The sequence below is a fragment of the Oncorhynchus masou genome, unplaced genomic scaffold (assembly GCF_036934945.1).
Source record: "Oncorhynchus masou masou isolate Uvic2021 unplaced genomic scaffold, UVic_Omas_1.1 unplaced_scaffold_1389, whole genome shotgun sequence".
Classification (NCBI taxonomy): Eukaryota; Metazoa; Chordata; class Actinopteri; order Salmoniformes; family Salmonidae; genus Oncorhynchus; species Oncorhynchus masou.
In genome coordinates this window covers 58,900-80,229 of record NW_027003812.1, presented here as the reverse complement: position 1 = coordinate 80,229, position 21,330 = coordinate 58,900, and the positions used below count along the sequence as shown (strand labels likewise).

Genomic DNA, 21,330 nt, shown 5'->3' with positions numbered 1-21,330 from the left:
GTGTAAAGCCTTTACTATACAGATATATATGTAAAGCCTTTACTATACTGATATACTATACAGATATCTATGTAAAGCCTTTTCTATACTGATATACTATACAGATATCTATGTAAAGCCTTTACTGTACTGATATACTATACAGATATCTATGTAAAGCCTTTACTATACAGATATCTATGTAAAACCTTTACTATACAGACATCTATGTAAAGCCTTTACTATACTGATATACTATACAGATATCTATGTAAAACCTTTACTATACTGATATACTATACAGATATCTATGTAAAGCCTTTACTATACTGATATACTATACAGATATCTATGTAAAGCCTTTACTATACTGATATCTATGTAAAGCCTTTACTATGCTAATATACTATACAGATATCTATGTAAAACCTTTACTATACTGATATACTATACAGATATCTATGTAAAGCCTTTACTATACTGATATACTATACAGATATCTATGTAAAGCCTTTACTATACTGATATCTATGTAAAGCCTTTACTATGCTAATATACTATACTGATATCTATGTAAAGCCTTTACTATACTGATATACTATACAGATATCTATGTAAAGCCTTTACTATACTGATATCTATGTAAAGCCTTTACTATGCTAATATACTATACAGATATCTATGTAAAACCTTTACTATACTGATATACTATACAGATATCTATGTAAAGCCTTTACTATACTGATATACTATACAGATATCTATGTAAAGCCTTTACTATACTGATATCTATGTAAAGCCTTTACTATACTGATATACTATACAGATATCTGTGTAAAGCCTTTACTATACTGATATACTATACAGATATCTATGTAAAGCCTTTACTATACTGATATACTATACAGATATCTATGTAAAGCCTTTACTATACAGATATCTATGTATAGCCTTTACTATACAGATATGTATGTGTAGCCTTTACTATACAGATATCTCTGTAAAGCCTTTACTATACAGATATCTATGTGTAGCCTTTACTATACAGATATCTATGTAAAACCTTTACTATACAGATATCTATGTGTAGCCTTTACTATACAGATATCTATGTAAAGCCTTTACTATGTTGATATACTCTACTGATATCTATGTAAAACCTTTACTATGTTGATATACTCTACTGATATCTATGTAAAACCTTTACTATGTTGATATACTCTACTGATATCTATGTAAAGCCTTTACTATACAGATATCTATGTAAAGCCTTTACTATGTTGATATACTCTACTGATATCTATGTAAAACCTTTACTATGTTGATATACTCTACTGATATCTATGTAAAGCCTTTACTATACAGATATCTATGTAAAGCCTTTACTATGTTGATATACTCTACTGATATCTATGTAAAACCTTTACTATGTTGATATACTCTACTGATATCTATGTAAAGCCTTTACTATGTTGATATACTCTACTGATATCTATGTAAAACCTTTACTATACAGATATCTACGTAAAGCCTTTACTATGTTGATATACTCTACTGATATCTATGTAAATCCTTTACTATGTTGATATACTCTACTGATATCTATGTAAAGCCTTTACAGAGGGTTTATTTTGCTCAATCATTCCACCTAAATCATGTATTTCCATCATTTTAAATTAAATCCTGTCTCCTCTTCGTGAGCGCAGTATGGCAAAGGCCTAGAGGGGAATCTGCTGTCACATGTCCACTTCCTGTTTAAACCGTTGAGGTTGATCAAAGGGAGGAAGCAGGGAGAGGAAATCAACATTAGACTATTGAAATGTAACCCAGACTGGTCCCCTGTTTCACTGTCTCTCTGTCTCCCTCTACTGGGCTATGATAAGAGCATCTCTGTCTCCCTCTACAGGGCTATGATAAGAGCATCTCTGTCTCCCTCTACAGGGCTATGATAAGAGCATCTCTGTCTCCCTCTACAGGGCTATGATAAGAGCATCTCTGTCTCCCTCTACAGGGCTATGATAAGAGCATCTCTGTCTCCCTCTACAGGGCTATGATAAGAGCATCTCTGTCTCCCTCTACAGGGCTATGATAAGAGCATCTCTGTCTCCCTCTACAGGGCTATGATAAGAGCATCTCCAAGGCAGAAGCTGTGATCAGGTTTGCCTTCCAGGCCTCCATCACAGTGTTGTGTATCGCCTGCCCCTGCTCTTTGGGCTTGGCAACCCCGACAGCTGTGATGGTGGGCACGGGGGTGGGCGCTCAGAACGGTATCCTCATCAAGGGAGGGGAACCACTAGAGATGGCACGCAAGGTGAGGGGAGAAGATGCGACCAATCAGACCATAGTCGATCACCTAATAATATCACGTTGATAGTAAAAATCATTAGTTAGGTTTGATATGTTGTGCCTCATGTTTGTGATCAGAATCTATTTAACTGTGACTGTAGCAGAAACTAAGTGTATGGTTGTAAATGATCTGAGATTGGCTTCATAAATACTTCCCTTATTCCTACCTTGTTACAAAAAAAACCGGTTTATTTTCCAGATCCAGACAGTGGTGTTTGATAAGACGGGTACCATCACCTACGGAGCTCCTAAAGTCATCCAGGTGAAGATAGTAGTGGAAGGGAACATGATGCCTCGGTCCCGTCTGCTGGCCATCGTAGGGACTGCAGAGAACAACAGTGAACACCCGCTGGGAGCTGCCATCACCAAGTACTGTAAACAGGTGGGTCTGATGTCATCACCGAGTACTGTAAACGGGTGGGTCTGATGTCATCACCGAGTACTGTAAACAGGTGGGTCTGATGTCATCACCAAGTACTGTAAACAGGTGGGTCTGATGTCATCACCGAGTACTGTAAACAGGTGGGTCTGATGTCATCACCGAGTACTGTAAACAGGTGGGTCTGATGTCATCACCGAGTACTGTAAATGGGTGGGTCTGATGTCATCACCGAGTACTGTAAACAGGTGGGTCTGATGTCATCACCGAGTACTGTAAACGGGTGGGTCTGATGTCATCACCGAGTACTGTAAACGGGTGGGTCTGATGTCATCACCGAGTACTGTAAACGGGTGGGTCTGATGTCATCACCGAGTACTGTAAACGGGTGGGTCTGATGTCATCACCGAGTACTGTAAACGGGTGGGTCTGATGTCATCACCGAGTACTGTAAACGGGTGGGTCTGATGTCATCACAGAGTACTGTAAACAGGTGGGTCTGATGTCATCACCGAGTACTGTAAACGGGTGGGTCTGATGTCATCACCGAGTACTGTAAACGGGTGGGTCTGATGTCATCACCGAGTACTGTAAACGGGTGGGTCTGATGTCATCACAGAGTACTGTAAACGGGTGGGTCTGATGTCATCACAGAGTACTGTAAACGGGTGGGTCTGATGTCATCACCGAGTACTGTAAACAGGTGGGTCTGATGTCATCACCAAGTACTGTAAACAGGTGGGTCTGATGTCATCACCAAGTACTGTAAACAGGTGGATCTGATGTCATCACCAAGTACTGTAAGCAGGTGGATCTGATGTCATCACCAAGTACTGTAAACATGTGAGTCCATCTGAACCTCTGAGAGGTAGGAGACAGTTTGTGAGTTGATCATTCCATGTGTCTGGAAGACCTTCCAAAATATTTGTGTCCTATCGGTCACTGCGGGTCCAGATGAAGTGTACTAATCTGTCTCTCTGTCTCTGTATTAGGAGCTGGGTACAGAGTCCCTTGGTGTGTGTGCTGAGTTCCAGGCTGTACCAGGCTGTGGTATACAATGCCAGGTCAGTAACACTGAGACCCTGCTGAGACAACATCAGGAGGAAGGTGAAGACAACAACCAGGAAAACAGTATTCTGCTCCAGATCAGGGACTGCAGAACCAGGCCAGGATCACACCCCCTCATCATGGACGCGCAGCCTCTCCGTACGTACTGGGATATGTAGTCTGAAATAGGACCGCTATTTTAGGTGGAATAAGTACACAAGTTACCCCTTATTGTCAATTACTATTCAACACAAGGCCTAAAGATTCCCCTGTGTTTCCACTGCATTGATTAAATGCATGCTATACATTCTGCCTACATTCTAGTCTAACCCCTATTCCCCTTTATGTTCCTCTATAGCCCTGGTGCAGACAGCATCCTACGTGGTGTTGATAGAGAACCAGTAACCTCTGTGTGTTCCTCTATAGCCCTGGTGCTGATAGAGAGCCAGTAACCTCTCTGTATGTTCCTCTATAGCCCTGGTGTTGATAGAGAGCCAGTAACCTCTCTGTGTGTTCCTCTATAGCCCTGGTGTTGATAGAGAGCCAGTAACCTCTCTGTGTGTTCCTCTATAGCCCTGGTGTTGATAGAGAGCCAGTAACTTCTCTGTGTGTTCCTCTATAGCCCTGGTGTTGATAGAGAGCCAGTAACCTCTCTGTGTGTTCCTCTATAGCCCTGGTGTTGATAGAGAGCCAGTAACCTCTCTGTGTGTTCCTCTATAGCCCTGGTGTTGATAGAGAGCCAGTAACTTCTCTGTGTGTTCCTCTATAGCCCTGGTGTTGATAGGGAGCCAGTAACCTCTCTGTGTGTTCCTCTATAGCCCTGGTGTTGATAGAGAGCCAGTAACCTCTCTGTGTGTTCCTCTATAGCCCTGGTGTTGATAGAGCGCCAGTAACCTCTCTGTGTGTTCCTCTATAGCCCTGGTGTTGATAGAGAGCCAGTAACCTCTCTGTGTGTTCCTCTATAGCCCTGGTGTTGATAGAGAGCCAGTAAACGCTCTGTGTGTTCCTCTATAGCCCTGGTGTTGATAGAGAGCCAGTAACTTCTCTGTGTGTTCCTCTATAGCCCTGGTGTTGATAGAGAGCCAGTAACCTCTCTGTGTGTTCCTCTATAGCCCTGGTGTTGATAGAGAGCCAGTAACCTCTCTGTGTGTTCCTCTATAGCCCTGGTGTTGATAGAGAGCCAGTAACCTCTCTGTGTGTTCCTCTATAGCCCTGGTGTTGATAGAGAGCCAGTAACCTCTCTGTGTGTTCCTCTATAGCCCTGGTGCTGATAGAGAGCCAGTAACCTCTCTGTGTGTTCCTCTATAGCCCTGGTGTTGATAGAGAGCCAGTAACCTCTCTGTGTGTTCCTCTATAGCCCTGGTGTTGATAGGGAGCCAGTAACCTCTCTGTGTGTTCCTCTATAGCCCTGGTGTTGATAGAGAGCCAGTAACCTCTCTGTGTGTTCCTCTATAGCCCTGGTGTTGATAGAGAGCCAGTAACCTCTCTGTGTGTTCCTCTATAGCCCTGGTGTTGATAGAGAGCCAGTAACCTCTCTGTGTTCCTCTATAGCCCTGGTGTTGATAGAGAGCCAGTAACTTCTCTGTGTGTTCCTCTATAGCCCTGGTGTTGATAGAGAGCCAGTAACCTCTCTATATGTTCCTCTATAGCCCTGGTGTTGATAGAGAACCAGTAACCTCTCTGTGTGTTCCTCTATAGCCCTGGTGTTGATAGGGAGCCAGTAACCTCTCTGTGTGTTCCTCTATAGCCCTGGTGTTGATAGAGAGCCAGTAACCTCTCTGTGTGTTCCTCTATAGCCCTGGTGTTGATAGAGAGCCAGTAACCTCTCTGTGTGTTCCTCTATAGCCCTGGTGTTGATAGAGAGCCAGTAACCTCTCTGTGTGTTCCTCTATAGCCCTGGTGTTGATAGAGAGCCAGTAACCTCTCTGTGTGTTCCTCTATAGCCCTGGTGTTGATAGAGAACCAGTAACCTCTCTGTGTGTTCCTCTATAGCCCTGGTGTTGATAGAGAGCCAGTAACCTCTCTGTGTGTTCCTCTATAGCCCTGGTGTTGATAGAGAGCCAGTAACCTCTCTGTGTGTTCCTCTATAGCCCTGGTGTTGATAGAGAGCCAGTAACCTCTCTGTGTGTTCCTCTATAGCCCTGGTGTTGATAGAGAGCCAGTAACCTCTCTGTGTTCCTCTATAGCCCTGGTGTTGATAGAGAGCCAGTAACCTCTCTGTGTGTTCCTCTATAGCCCTGGTGTTGATAGAGAGCCAGTAACCTCTCTGTGTGTTCCTCTATAGCCCTGGTGTTGATAGAGAGCCAGTAACCTCTCTGTGTGTTCCTCTATAGCCCTGGTGTTGATAGAGAGCCAGTAACCTCTCTGTGTGTTCCTCTATAGCCCTGGTGTTGATAGAGAGCCAGTAACCTCTCTGTGTGTTCCTCTATAGCCCTGGTGTTGATAGAGAGCCAGTAACCTCTCTGTGTGTTCCTCTATAGCCCTGGTGTTGATAGGAAGCCAGTAACCTCTCTGTGTGTTCCTCTATAGCCCTGGTGTTGATAGAGAGCCAGTAACCTCTCTGTGTGTTCCTCTATAGCCCTGGTGTTGATAGAGAGCCAGTAACCTCTCTGTGTGTTCTTCTATAGCCCTGGTGTTGATAGAGAGCCAGTAACCTCTCTGTGTGTTCCTCTATAGCCCTGGTGTTGATAGAGAGCCAGTAACCTCTCTGTGTGTTCCTCTATAGCCCTGGTGTTGATAGAGAGCCAGTAACCTCTCTGTGTGTTCCTCTATAGCCCTGGTGTTGATAGAGAGCCAGTAACCTCTCTGTGTGTTCCTCTATAGCCCTGGTGTTGATAGAGAACCAGTAACCTCTCTGTGTGTTCCTCTATAGCCCTGGTGTTGATAGAGAGCCAGTAACCTCTCTGCGTGTTCCTCTATAGCCCTGGTGTTGATAGAGAGCCAGTAACCTCTCTGTGTGTTCCTCTATAGCCCTGGTGCAGACAGCATCCTACGTGGTGTTGATGGGGAACAGGGAGTGGATGAGGAGGAACGGACTGCAGATCAGACCTGATGTTGACGAGACCATGACTGAACATGAACGCAGAGGACGCACTGCTGTACTGGTGGCTGTCGACAGTGAGTTGATCAGAAATACAGTGTAGACATTGTTAATGTTGTAATTGACTATTGTAGCTAGAAAGAGCTGATTTTTAATGGAATATCTACATAGGCGTACAGAGGCCCATTATCAGCAACCATCACTCCTGTGTTCCAATGGCACGTTGTGTTAGCTAATCCAAGTTTATAATTTTAAAAGGCTAATTTATCATTAGAAAACCCTTTTGCAATTATTTCTGCACAGCTGAAAACTGTTGTTCTGATTAAAGAAGAAATAATACTGGCCTTCTTTAGACTAATTGAGTATCTGGAGCATCAGCATTTGTGGGTTCGATTACAGGATCAAAATGGCCAGAAACAAAGACCTTTCTTCTGAAACTCGTCAGTCTGTTCTTGTTCTGAGAAATGATGGCTATTTCATGTGAGAAGTTACCAAGAAACTGAAGATCACAGTACAGCGGACTGGCACCTCACAAATCCTCAACTGGCAACTTCATTAAATAGTACCCTGAAAACACCAGTCTCAACGTCAACAGTGAAGAGGCGACTCCGGGATGCTGGCCTTCTAGGCAGAGTTGAAAAGAAAAAGCCATATCTCAGACTGGCCAAAGAAAAGTTTAAGATGGGCAAAAGAACACAGACAGAGGAACACTGGACAGAGGAACACTGGACAGAGGAACACTGGACAGAGGAACACTGGACAGAGGAACACTGGACAGAGGAACACTGGACAGAGGAACACTGGACAGAGGAGCTCTGCCTAGAAGGCCAGTATCCCGGAGTCGCTTCTTCACTGTTGACGCTGAGACTGGTGTTTTGTGGGTACTATTTAATGAAGTTGCCAGTTAAGGACTTGTGAGGCGTCTGTTTCTCAAACTAGACAGTGATGTACTTGTCCTCTTGGTCAGTTGTGCACTGGGGTCTCCCACTCCCCTTTATATTCTGGTTAGATATCTACACCTATGTAGATATTCCATTAAAACATCTGCTGTTTCCAGCTACAATAGTCATTTACAACATTAACAATGTCTACACTGTATTTATGATCAATTTGATGTTATTTTAATGGACAAAAAATGTGCTTCTTTCAAAAACAAGGACATTTCTAATTGACCACAAACTTTGGAACGTATTGCTTCATTTTAGATTCTGGTATGGATATTGGAACGTAGCCTTAGGAGTTTCCAACCATTTAATCAATTGTGGTGCTGAATATATAACCACCCTTTGTCTATAACCATTGTCTGTCTGTCTACAACCACCCTCTCTCTCTGTCACCTACCTCCCCCTCCCTCTCCCATTGTCTCTCTCTCTCTTCCTGTCTCTCTCTCTTCCTCTCTCTCTCTCTTCCTGTCTCTCTCTCTCTTCCTGTCTCTCCCTCTTCCTGTCTCTCCCTCTTCCTGTCTCTCTCTTCCTGTCTCTCTCTCTCTCTTCCTGTCTCTCTCTCTCTCTTCCTGTCTCTCTCTCTCTCTTCCTGTCTCTCTCTCTCTCTCTTCCTGTCTCTCTCTCTCTCTCTTCCTGTCTCTCTCTCTCTCTCTTCTGTCTCTCTCTCTCTCTCTTCCTGTCTCTCTCTCTCTCTCTTCCTGTCTCTCTCTCTCTCTCTCTTCCTGTCTCTCTCTCTCTCTCTTCCTGTCTCTCTCTCACTCTTCCTGTCTCTCTCTCTCTCTTCCTGTCTCTCTCTCTCTCTCTCTCTTCCTGTCTCTCTTCCTGTCTCTCTTCCTCTCTCTCTCTCTCTCTTCCTGTCTCTCTCTCTCTTCCTGTCTCTCTCTCTCTTCCTGTCTCTCTCTCTCTTCCTGTCTCTCTCTCTCTTCCTGTCTCTCTCTCTCTCTCTTCCTCTCTCTCTCTCTTCCTGTCTCTCTCTTTCTCTCTCCCTGTTTCTCGCTCCCTGTCCCTCTCTCCCTCTTGCTCTGTGTAGGTCTGCTATGTGCCATGATAGCCATAGCAGACACAGTGAAGCCAGAGGCAGGTTTAGCGGTTCACACCCTGCAGGCCATGGGTCTGGAGGTGATTCTGATGACTGGAGACAACAGCAAGACAGCACGGGACATCGCTGCTCAGGTAGGTGAGAGGACTGGCTTGGCTTGGGATTTTTATGAATGTATGATGTAAACCAGAACATTCATTACAGATGAAAATGAAAGTTGTTTTGTAAGTCACTCTGGATAAGGGCATCTGCTAAAGAACCCAAATGTAGTTTTATTGTAGGTTGTGAACTGTCATTTAGCTGTCTCTCTGTCCCCTCCAGGTGGGCATCAGGAAGGTGTAAATGTAGTTTTATTGTAAGTTGTGAACTGTCATTTAGCTGTCTCTCTGTCCCCTCCAGGTGGGCATCAGGGATGTGTAAATGTAGTTTTATTGTAGGTTGTGAACTGTCATTTAGCTGTCTCTCTGTCCCCTCCAGGTGGGCATCAGGGAGGTGTAAATGTAGTTTTATTGTAGGTTGTGAACTGTCATTTAGCTGTCTCTCTGTCCCCTCCAGGTGGGCATCAGGGAGGTGTAAATGTAGTTTTATTGTAGGTTGTGAACTGTCATTTAGCTGTCTCTCTGTCCCCTCCAGGTGGGCATCAGGGAGGTGTAAATGTAGTTTTATTGTAGGTTGTGAACTGTCATTTAGCTGTCTCTCTGTCCCCTCCAGGTGGGCATCAGGGAGGTGTAAATGTAGTTTTATTGTAGGTTGTGAACTGTCATTTAGCTGTCTCTCTGTCCCCTCCAGGTGGGCATCAGGAAGGTGTAAATGTAGTTTTATTGTAGGTTGTGAACTGTCATTTAGCTGTCTCTCTGTCCCCTCCAGGTGGGCATCAGGAAGGTGTAAATGTAATTTTATTGTAGGTTGTGAACTGTCATTTAGCTGTCTCTCTGTCCCCTCCAGGTGGGCATCAGGGAGGTGTAAATGTAGTTTTATTGTAGGTTGTGAACTGTCATTTAGCTGTCTCTCTGTCCCCTCCAGGTGGGCATCAGGGAGGTGTAAATGTAGTTTTATTGTAGGTTGTGAACTGTCATTTAGCTGTCTCTCTGTCCCCTCCAGGTGGGCATCAGGAAGGTGTAAATGTAGTTTTATTGTAGGTTGTGAACTGTCATTTAGCTGTCTCTCTGTCCCCTCCAGGTGGGCATCAGGGAGGTGTAAATGTAGTTTTATTGTAGGTTGTGAACTGTCATTTAGCTGTCTCTCTGTCCCCTCCAGGTGGGCATCAGGAAGGTGTAAATGTAGTTTTATTGTAGGTTGTGAACTGTCATTTAGCTGTCTCTCTGTCCCCTCCAGGTGGGCATCAGGAAGGTGTAAATGTAGTTTTATTGTAGGTTGTGAACTGTCATTTAGCTGTCTCTCTGTCCCCTCCAGGTGGGCATCAGGGAGGTGTTTGCGGAGCTGCTGCCGTCCCACAAGGTGGCCATGGTAGAGCAGCTGCAGCAGGCAGGGAAGAGGGTGGCCATGGTGGGTGACGGGGTCAACGACTCGCCCGCTCTGGCCATGGCAGACGTTGGCATCGCCATAGGAACTGGCTCTGACGTGGCCATAGAGGCAGCTGACGTGGTGCTGATCAGGGTGAGGAGAAGAGGGCAAGACTGGGTTTATGGATGGATGATAATCTGTGCATGTTAATATGTCTGTCTGTCTCAGGGTTTCCGTTATCCGGTAATAGCTGACTTTTGGCCCAAAACATGAAATAAAAAATGAATAACTGATGAATAAAATATTAATTGCCCAGGACAAGAGAAATAAAAATCCCATTTCAAAACGATGCTTTTTAGCCATTGATGGAAATACATTTGACCTGGCATGCTTATTGGTCTTTTGGTTCATTTGCATAGTTTAGTGGAATTAAATTGGAGCTTCGTTAGTCGTTGTGTATCATATTCATCACAGCATGATGAGCGGAAATCTGTCAGAGTGAGAGCTGCTGCTACAACTTCTCAAACAGCCTGTTCATTGATGCTGGAGTGAAACATGCTTTTTATTAAGTGCACAACCATTCTAAATGCAAATGTGTGTTAAAACCTGTTTATTTCTCACCTGGTAAATGAAGCTCGCTTGCCATTAAAGTGTATAGACAATGGTAGGCAGGCGGCAGTATACATTTTGAAAACATATATCCTACCATATATGTCATGGAGGCAATTATTTTATAAAGATTTCCATATGCAATTGAAGCCAGTAGCATTTTTTTTCGTGTTCTATTGGTTTTCAAATCAACTTTCTTTCAATGTCCAGTAGCCAAAGGCACAATCCTAGTCATATTAGCAACCCATGCTAGTTGTTGCATCCTTAGATCTCCCTTCTTTCTAGGTTTCTTAGTCACATGAAACCGCTCACATGTAGAGAGACTTTTTGACAACAGTGTTTTCCTGCAAATTGCATTATGGAATGCACATTCGCGTGTAGCCTACTGCCTGTGTGCATTGCTGTGCTTATAAGGTGAATAAATAATAGTTGATCAACATTTTAATAACATAAACGTTCTGATCTGTTGCATCAGACTCATTGATTTTTAACGGGTTTTTTTTCAAATGTATCTTAGGCCTACTGGTTGTATGAATTTGGGATCTATCTTCCCACAACTGTCCCAGAGTCTGTTTGGAATAGGATATTTCTTTCTTGCACTGAACGACAAGGTGACCAACAGAAAATTTCCACTTTTCTACTATGGGAGATAGTAGATTGACAGGCTAGTGATGTAGCTGTTTGTTACTCGTCTTGTTGGCTGAGGACAGTTGTTCTAACATCTTTAAAGTGCACATCAGAATTCAGTAAGAAGGAGCACATCCTGTCAGAATTCAGTAAGAAGGACGCATCCTGTCAGAATTCAGTAAGAAGGAACACATCCTGTCAGAATTCAGCAAGAAGGAACACATCCTGTCAGAATTCAGTAAGAAGGAACACATCCTGTCAGAATTCAGCAAGAAGGAACACATCCTGTCAGAATTCAGCAAGAAGGAACACATCCTGTCAGAATTCAGCAAGAAGGAGCACATCCTGTCAGAATTCAGCAAGAAGGAGCACATCCTGTCAGAATTCAGCAAGAAGGAACACATCCTGTCAGAATTCAGTAAGAAGGAGCACATCCTGTCAGAATTCAGCAAGAAGGAACACATCCTGTCAGAATTCAGTAAGAAGGAGCACATCCTGTCAGAATTCAGCAAGAAGGAACACATCCTGTCAGAATTCAGCAAGAAGGAACACATCCTGTCAGAATTCAGCAAGAAGGAGCACATCCTGTCAGAATTCAGTAAGAAGGAACGCATCCTGTCAGAATTCAGTAAGAAGGAACACATCCTGTCAGAATTCAGTAAGAAGGAGCACATCCTGTCAGAATTCAGTAAGAAGGAACACATCCTGTCAGAATTCAGTAAGAAGGAGCACATCCTGTCAGAATTCAGCAAGAAGGAACACATCCTGTCAGAATTCAGCAAGAAAGACGCATCCTGTTGGATCTTCAAATACAATCCTCAAATTGTTCTGTTAAAATGAATTACCATAATGTAAATGTGATTTCTGTCATTCTGAACACCGTGGGTGGACGCCCTAATCAGGTTAATTATTCTAAACACTGTGGGTGGACGCCCTAATCAGGTTAATTATTCTAAACACTGTGGGTGGACGCCCTAATCAGGTTAATTATTCTGAACACTGTGGGTGGACGCCCTAATCAGGTTAACCTCTTGAAACTCCCCATCCCGGATCCGGGATTGTGACTAAGCCTCAGGCTCATTAGCATAACGCAACGTTAACGATTTCTGAAAATCGCAAATAAAATTAAAATAATGCGTTTGCTCTCAAGCTTAGCCTTTTCTTAACAACACTGTCATCTCAGATTTTCAAAATATGCTTTTGAACCATAGAAATTGACTAATTTGTGTAAGAGTATGCAAAGCTAGCATAGCATTTTGTGTAACATGTAGCACGCAACATTTCCACAAAAGCCAGATAACCAAATAAATAAAATCATTTACCTTTGAAGAGCTTCTGATGTTTTCAATGAGGAGACTCCCAGCCACATACCAAATGCGCAGTGTTTCCTGAAAGCGTCTGTGTGTAGGAGAAATCGTTCCGTTTTCTACATTGCGCCTGGCTACCGAAACGAACCGAAAATGCAGTCACCTACAACGTGAAACTTTTTCCGGATTAACTACATAATATCGACCGAAACATGGCAAACGTTGTTTGGAATCAATCCTCAAGGTGTTTTTTCACATATCTCTTCATTGACATGCAGTTCTTGGAAGCTTGCTTCTCTCTCTGTGCCCCATGGAAAAATACTGGCAGGTGACTTTTGCGCACCAATTTCGGCGCAGGACACCGGGCGGACACGTGGTAAATGTGGTCTCTTATGGTCAATCTTCCAACGATCTGCCTACAAATACGTCACAATGCTGCAGACACCTTGGGGAAACGACAGAAAGGGCAGACTCATTCCTCTTGCGTTCACAGCCATATAAGGAGATCATGAAAGACAGAGCCTCAAAAATCCTTGTCATTTCCTGGATGCCAAGTCATCTTGGTTTTGCCTGAAGCTCACGTTAAAGGGCACGCACAGAGAAGATATTTGTATTTCTGGACACGTCAGAGTGTTTTCTTTCGAACAGTAGCAATTATATGCATAGTCGAGCATCTTTTTGTGACAAAATATCTTGTTTAAAACGGGAACGTTTTTCTTCCAAAAATGAAATAGCGCCACCATAAGTGTAAGAGGTTAATTATTCTAAACACTGTGGGTGGCCGCCCTAATCAGGTTAATTATTCTGAACACTGTGGGTGGACGCCCTAATCAGGTTCCGTACCCAATGCATATGGGTCAGGTACATTTCCTAACGGACACCGTGGTATTTCAAATAGTCTCTACATGTTAGTGTGTCTAATAATCTCTACATGTTAACATGTCTAATAATCTCTACATGTTAATAAACTCAGCAAAAAAGGAAACTGTGTTTATTTTCAGCAAATTTAACATTCAACAACTGAGACATAAACTGAACAAGTTCCACAGACATGTGACTAACAGAAATGGAATAATGTGTCCCTGAACAAAGGGGGGGTCAACATCAAAAGTAACAGTCAGTATCTGGTGTGGCCACCAGCTGCATTAAGTACTGCAGTGCATTTCCTCCTCATGGACTGCACCAGATTTGCCAGTTCTTGCTGTGAGATGTTACCCCACTCTCCCACCAAGGCACCTGCAAGTTCCTGGACATTTCTGGAGGGAATGGCCCTAGCCCTCACACTCCGATCCAACAGGTCCCAGACATGCTCAATGGGTTTAAGATCCGGGCTCTTCGCTGGCCATGGCAGATCACTGACATTCCTGTCTTGCAGGAAATCATGCACAGAACGAGCAGTATAGCTGGTGGCATTGTCATACTGGAGGGTCATGTCAGGGTGAGCCTGCAGGAAGGGTACCACATGAGGGAGGAGGATGTCTTCCTTGTAACGCACAGCATTGAAATTGCCTGCAATGACAACAAACTCAGTCCGATGATGCTGTGACACACCGCCCCAGACCATGACGGACCCTCCATCTCCAAATCGATACCGCTCCAGAGTACAGGCCTCGGTGTAACGCTCATTACTTCAACAATAAACGCAAATCCGACCATCACCCCTGGTGAGACAAAACCGCGACTCGTCAGAGAAGAGCACTTTTTGCCAGTCCTGTCTGGTCCAGCGACGGTGGGCTTGTGCCTATAGGCGATGTTGTAGCCGGTGATGTCTGGTGAGGACCTGCCTTTTCCAACAGGCCAACAAGCCCTCAGCCCAGCCTCTCTCAGCCTATTGTGGACAGTCTGAGCACTGATGGAGGGATTGTGCGTTCCTGGTGTAACTCGGGCAGTTGTTGTTGCCATCCTGTACCTGTCCTGCAGGTGTGATGTTCAGATGTACCTGTCCCGCAGGTGTGTTGTTCGGATGTACCGATCCTGTGCAGGTGTTGTTACACGTGGTCTGCCACTGCGAGGATGATCAGCTGTCAGTCCTGTCTCCCTGTAGCACTGTCTTAGGTGTCTCACAGTATGGACATTGCAATTTAATGCCCTGGCCTGGCCGAGGGGAACGGCACCGCAGTACCTCCAGGCTCTGATCAGGCCCTACACCCAAACAAGGGCACTGCGTTCATCCACCTCTGGCCTGCTCGCCTCCCTACCACTGAGGAAGTACAGTTCCCGCTCAGCCCAATCAAAACTGTTCGCTGCTCTGGCCCCCCAATGGTGGAACAAACTCCCTCACGACGCCAGGACAGCGGAGTCAATCACCACCTTCCGGAGACACCTGAAACCCCACCTCTTCAAGGAATACCTAGGATAGGATAAAGTAATCCTTCTCACCCCCCCCTTAAATGATTTAGATGCACTATTGTAAAGTGGCTGTTCCACTGGATGTCAGAAGGTGAATTCACCAATTTGTAAGTCGCTCTGGATAAGAGCGTCTGCTAAATGACTTAAATGTACTTAAATGATCTGCAGTCCTCATGCCTCCTTGCAGCATGCCTAAGGCACGTTCACTCAAATGAGCAGGGACCCTGGGCATCTTTCTTTTGGTGTTTTTCAGAGCCAGTAGAAAGGCCTCTTTAGTGTCCTAAGTTTTCATAACTGTGACCTTAATTGCCTACCGTCTGTAAGCTGTTAGTGTCTTAACGACCGTTCCACAGGTGCATGTTCATTAATTGTTTATGGTTCATTGAACAAGCATGGGAAACATTGTTTAACCTCTAGCGTTGAGCAATCCCGTATCCGGGAGCGTAATCATAGCCTCAAGCTCATTAGCATAACGCAACGTTAACTATTCATGAAAATCGCAAATGAAATGATATAAATATATTGGCTCACAAGCTTTACCTTTTGTTAACAACACTGTCATCTCAGATTTTCAAAATATGCTTTTCAACCAAAGCTACACAAGCATTTGTGTAAGAGTATTGATAGCTAGCATAGCATTAAGCCTAGCATGCTGCAAGGAAACATTTTCACAAAACAAGAAAAGCATTGCATTAAGCCTAGCATGCTGCAAGGAAACATTTTCACAAAACAAGAAAAGCATTCAAATAAAATAATTTACCTTTGAAGAACTTCAGATGTTTTCAATGAGGAGACTCAGTTAGATAGCAAATGTTCAGTTTTTCCGAAAATATTATTTGTGTAGGAGAAATCGCTCAGTTTTGTTCATCACGTTTGGCTAAGAAAAAACACGAAAATTCAGTCATTACAACGCCAAACTTTTTTCCAAATTAACTCCATAATATCGACAGAAACATGGCAAACGTTGTTTAGAATCAATCCTCAAGGTGTTTTGATAAATGATAAATCATTCGTGGCAGTTGCCTTTCTCCTCTGAACCTAATGGAAAAGTGGATGCAGCTGGAGATTGCGCAATAATTTCGACGGAGGACCCCAAGCGGACACCTTGTAAATGTAGTCTCTTATGGTCAATCTTCCAATGATATGCCTACAAATACATCACAATGCTGCAGACACCTTGGGGAAACGACAGAAAGTATAGGCTCATTCCTGGTGCATTCACAGCCATATAAGGAGACATTGGAACACAGCGCATTCAAAATCTGGGGCATTTCCTGTATGAAATTTAATCTTGGTTTCGCCTGTAGCATTAGTTCTGGGGCACTCACAGACAATATCTTTGCAGTTTTTGAAACGTCAGAGTGTTTCTTTCCAAAGCTGTCAATTATATGCATAGTTGAGCATCTTTTCGTGACAAAATATCTTGTTTAAAACGGGAACGTTTTTTTATCCAAAAATTAAAATGGCGCCCCCTATATCGAAGAAGTCAAACCCTTCACAATGAAGATCTGTGAAGTTATTTGAATTTTTACGAATTTTCTTTGAAAGACAGGGTTAATCTTCACATGTTAATGTCTGTCTGCCTCCCTGTCCTCTGTCTGCCTCCCTGTCCTCTGTCTGCCTCCCTGTCCTCTGTCTGCCTCCAAAATGAGTTTTTATGAATTGCAAGATGGTATAGTAATATAGAAGTGGTAAAGCTCACTATCACATACTAAGTTTTCATCTCCCCCATCTCTATCTCTCTCTTTCTCGCTCTCTCGCTCTTTCTCTCTTTCTCTCTCTCTCCCCATTTCTCTTTCTCACCCATCACACTCTCTCTCTTTTCCCTCTGTCTCTACCCCAATCACTCTCTCTACCTCTCTCTCCATTGTCCACAGAATGACCTGCTGGATGTGGTGGGGAGTATTGACCTGTCCAAGAAGACCGTCAAGAGAATCAGGATCAACTTTGTGTTTGCCCTGGTCTATAACCTGGTGGGGATCCCTATCGCTGCTGGGGTGTTCATGCCTGTTGGTCTGGTTCTCCAGCCGTGGATGGGTTCTGCTGCCATGGCCCTCTCCTCTGTCTCTGTGGTGCTGTCCTCTCTACTACTCAAATGGTGAGTTAGCAGACCAGGTGCCAGTTTACCATCAAGCTGTGGTATGTGTGTAGTGTGTGTAGTGTGTGTAGTGTGGGTGGGTGGGTGGGTGGGTGGGTGGGTGGGTGGGTGGGTGGGTGGGTGGGTGTGTGTGTGTGTGTGTGTGTGGGGGGGGGGGGGGTGTGTGGGTGGGTGGGTGTGTGGGTGTGTGTGTGGGTGGGTGGGTGTGTGGGTGGGTGGGTGGGTGGGTGTGTGGGTGGGTGGGTGGGTGTGTGGGTGGGTCTCCTAACCACCCTCTTCTTGGAGTTACTCTAAATTTCAGAACTGAACTACAACTTGTAGAGTCTTAGTGTGTTATGGTTTCTGTTTCTGTGTGTATCAAACTCTCCTCTCTGTTTGTAGTTACACTAACACTCCTCTCTCTGTTTGTAGTTACACTAACTCTCCTCTCTCTCTCTGTTTGTAGTTACACTAACTCTCCTCTCTCTCGCTGTTTGTAGTTACACTAACACTCCTCTCTCTCTCTCTCTCTGTTTGTAGTTACACTAACTCTCCTCTCTGTTTGTAGTTACACTAACTCTCCTCTCTCTCTCTCTGTTTGTAGTTACACTAACACTCCTCTCTCTCTCTCTGTTTGTAGTTACACTAACACTCCTCTCTCTCTCTCTGTTTGTAGCTACACTAACACTCCTCTCTCTGTTTGTAGTTACACTAACACTCCTCTCTCTCTGTTTGTAGCTACACTAACACTCCTCTCTCTCTCTCTGTTTGTAGTTACACTAACACTCCTCTCTCTCTCTGTTTGTAGCTACACTAACTCTCTTCTCTCTCTCTCTGTTTGTAGCTACACTAACACTCCTCTCTCTCTGTTTGTAGTTACACTAACACTCCTCTCTCTCTCTCTGTTTGTAGCTACACTAACACTCCTCTCTCTCTCTGTTTGTAGCTACACTAACACTCCTCTCTCTCTCTGTTTGTAGCTACACTAACTCTCCTCTCTCTGTTTGTAGTTACACTAACTCTCCTCTCTGTTTGTAGTTACACTAACTCTCCTCTCGCTCTCTGTTTGTAGCTACACTAACACTCCTCTCTCTGTTTGTAGTTACACTAACTCTCCTCTCTCTCTCTGTTTGTAGCTACACTAACTCTCCTCTCTCTGTTTGTAGTTACACTAACTCTCCTCTCTGTTTGTAGTTACACTAACTCTCCTCTCTGTTTGTAGTTACACTAACACTCCTCTCTCTCTCTGTTTGTAGCTACACTAACTCTCCTCTCCTCTCTGTTTGTAGTTACACTAACTCTCCTCTCTGTTTGTAGTTACACTAACACTCCTCTCTCTCTCTGTTTGTAGCTACACTAACACTCCTCTCTCTGTTTGTAGTTTCACTAACTCTCCTCTCTCTGTTTGTAGTTACACTAACTCTCCTCTCTGTTTGTAGTTACACTAACTCTCCTCTCTCTGTTTGTAGTTACACTAACTCTCCTCTCTCTGTTTGTAGTTACACTAACTCTCCTCTCTGTTTGTAGTTACACTAACTCTCCTCTCTCTGTTTGTAGTTACACTAACTCTCCTCTCTGTTTGTAGTTACACTAACTCTCCTCTCTCTGTTTGTAGTTACACTAACTCTCCTCTCTGTTTGTAGTTTCACTAACTCTCCTCTCTCTGTTTGTAGTTACACTAACTCTCCTCTCTCTGTTTGTAGTTACACTAACTCTCCTCTCTCTGTTTGTAGTTACACTAACTCTCCCCTCTCTGTTTGTAGTTACACTAACTCTCCTCTCTGTTTGTAGTTACACTAACTCTCCTCTCTCTGTTTGTAGTTACACTAACTCTCCTCTCTGTTTGTAGTTACACTAACTCTCCTCTCTCTGTTTGTAGTTTCACTAACTCTCCTCTCTCTGTTTGTAGTTACACTAACTCTCCTCTCTCTGTTTGTAGTTACACTAACTCTCCTCTCTCTGTTTGTAGTTACACTAACTCTCCTCTCTGTTTGTAGTTACACTAACTCTCCTCTCTCTGTTTGTAGTTACACTAACTCTCCTCTCTCTCTCTCTGTCTGTTTGTAGTTACACTAACTCTCCTATCTCTCTGTGTTTCTAGTTACACTAACTATCCTCTCTCTCTCTGTTTGTAGCTACAGTAACTCTCCTCTCTCTGTTTGTAGTTTCACTAACTCTCCTCTGTCTGTTTGTAGTTACACTAACTCTCCTATCTCTCTGTGTTTCTAGTTACATTAACTCTCCTCTCTCTGTCTGTTTGTAGTTACACTAACTCTCCTATCTCTCTGTGTTTCTAGTTACACTAACTCTCCTCTGTCTGTTTGTAGTTACACTAACTCTCCTATCTCTCTGTGTTTCTAGTTACATTAACTCTCCTCTCTGTCTGTTTGTAGTTACACTAACTCTCCTATCTCTCTGTGTTTCTAGTTACACTAACTCTCCTCTCTCTCTCTCTCTGTTTGTAGCTACACTAAGCCCAGTGCTGAGCTGCTGGAGTCTCGTTTGGGCAGTCAAAAGAGACACGCTGTAAGCCTATCAGATGTCAGCGTCCACATCGGCATGGGCGATTTGCGCCGCCCCTCCCCCAAGTTTAGGCTATTTGACCGTGTCGTCAACTTCTTCCGCACATTCATTAACTCCCTCCAATCAAAGCACTCCCTCAACTGCATGGCCTTCAGCGACTCCAACAAATACTCATTGCTGGTGGGGGAGGCCCACTGCGAGGAGGAGTTTGTCTGAGGCTAGGTTAGTCTATGCTAACTTAAGCTTGGTTTAGCCATTATATGCTCGGCTAAGCTAAGCTAACTTAAGGTAGCGAAAGCTAGCCCATGCTAACTAAGTGGGTTACATAGGTTAATTTTCCTGTCCAGCTATACAGGTGCCCCCAGGGCAGCATCTTTTGACTTGAAAAAGCCTTTCTGTTGCCCCTCACCCTCTGTCTGACTGACAGTGTGCACTCTAATGGATGCTTGGGAGGACTTCATGCCAAAATATCTTTTGTCAACGGCTACACGGTGAAGGGATCTTACACTAGGGTTTATAGGATCTCTGGCTCTCTTTGTTCAGGGGTTTGAGAGTATCTGTTGAAAGACAATGCAGGTGTCAGCCGCTAGGAAGATGTGCTGTCTTTTTTCTATGTGTTTATAATATGAAGGTTTGCAGAGACTATATTTGACATCTGTCCAAAGACACTCTAAAATGGTGCCCCCGATGTTAAAATGTACTTAATATGAGTTCCTTTTTCCTTCTGAGGGACCAGAAGTATAATAATTATGCTGTTGCGTATTATGATTATATAAGAGTGTTTATGTTAGCCTTATTTAAAAAAACGTAAAAACAATTATCACAGTACTTATTTGTACTTTGTCATATATTTTCCTTGGAAAACAAAGTCATTTGTCATCTCAATGTTTCCATTGTAAACATTGGTTTCTCAAATCAGGAAATACATACTGTATGTGAGCAATCATTTAAGAATGTACAGTATGACGTATAAACTCTAAGGATCTCTTTCTACAGAACACTTATGGAACCATGTGTACCAGTAAACGTTACTCCAAGTGCCAATTGTAGACTCTCTCTCTCTCTCAATTCAATTCAATTCAAGGGGCTTTATTGGCATGGGTAACATGTGTTAACATTGCCAAAGCAAGTAAGGTTCATTCATTCTCTCTCTCTCTCTCTCAAAGTCCAACACATTTCAAAGATAACGCTGCACTGAGCAGGCGTCTGCAGGAGGACCAGGTTGTTTTTTGTACTGAATGTGTATGGTGATAAGGACACTGATTGGTAGATTACGATGCTGCTGTGGTCCAAATCCTGCCTGTACAATCCATGACAGTCGGCTATACCAGTGCTGATCTAGCAGTGGTTTTAAAGTACTTAAGTAAAAAATACTTGAAAGTACCACTGAGGTAGTTTGTTGGGGGTATCTGTACTTCACTATTTATATTTTTACTCCACTTCATTCACTGACAGTCTGCTATACCAGTGCTGATCTAGCAGTGGTGTTAAGTACTTAAGTAAAAAATACTTGAAAGTACTACTGAAGTAATTTTTGGGGGGTATCTGTACTTCACTATTTATATTTTGGACAACTTTTACTCCACTTCATTCCTAAAGA

The 21,330-nt window shown here is 43.6% G+C and overlaps 1 protein-coding gene across 1 annotated transcript in view; it reads left to right on the top strand.

The window, feature by feature from the left end:
* The window catches only part of LOC135530593 (copper-transporting ATPase 1-like), a 59,406-nt gene extending 38,472 nt beyond the window's left edge, over positions 1–20,934 (top strand). The window contains exons 15-22 of the mRNA XM_064958894.1: positions 2,096–2,290; positions 2,525–2,707; positions 3,697–3,910; positions 6,722–6,868; positions 8,766–8,908; positions 10,188–10,391; positions 17,008–17,228; positions 19,673–20,934. Coding sequence (XP_064814966.1) covers positions 2,096–2,290; positions 2,525–2,707; positions 3,697–3,910; positions 6,722–6,868; positions 8,766–8,908; positions 10,188–10,391; positions 17,008–17,228; positions 19,673–19,946 — 1,581 coding nt within the window. The 3' untranslated portion in view covers positions 19,947–20,934. The remainder of the gene's footprint in view (positions 1–2,095; positions 2,291–2,524; positions 2,708–3,696; positions 3,911–6,721; positions 6,869–8,765; positions 8,909–10,187; positions 10,392–17,007; positions 17,229–19,672) is intronic.
* Positions 20,935–21,330: the final 396 nt, after the last annotated feature.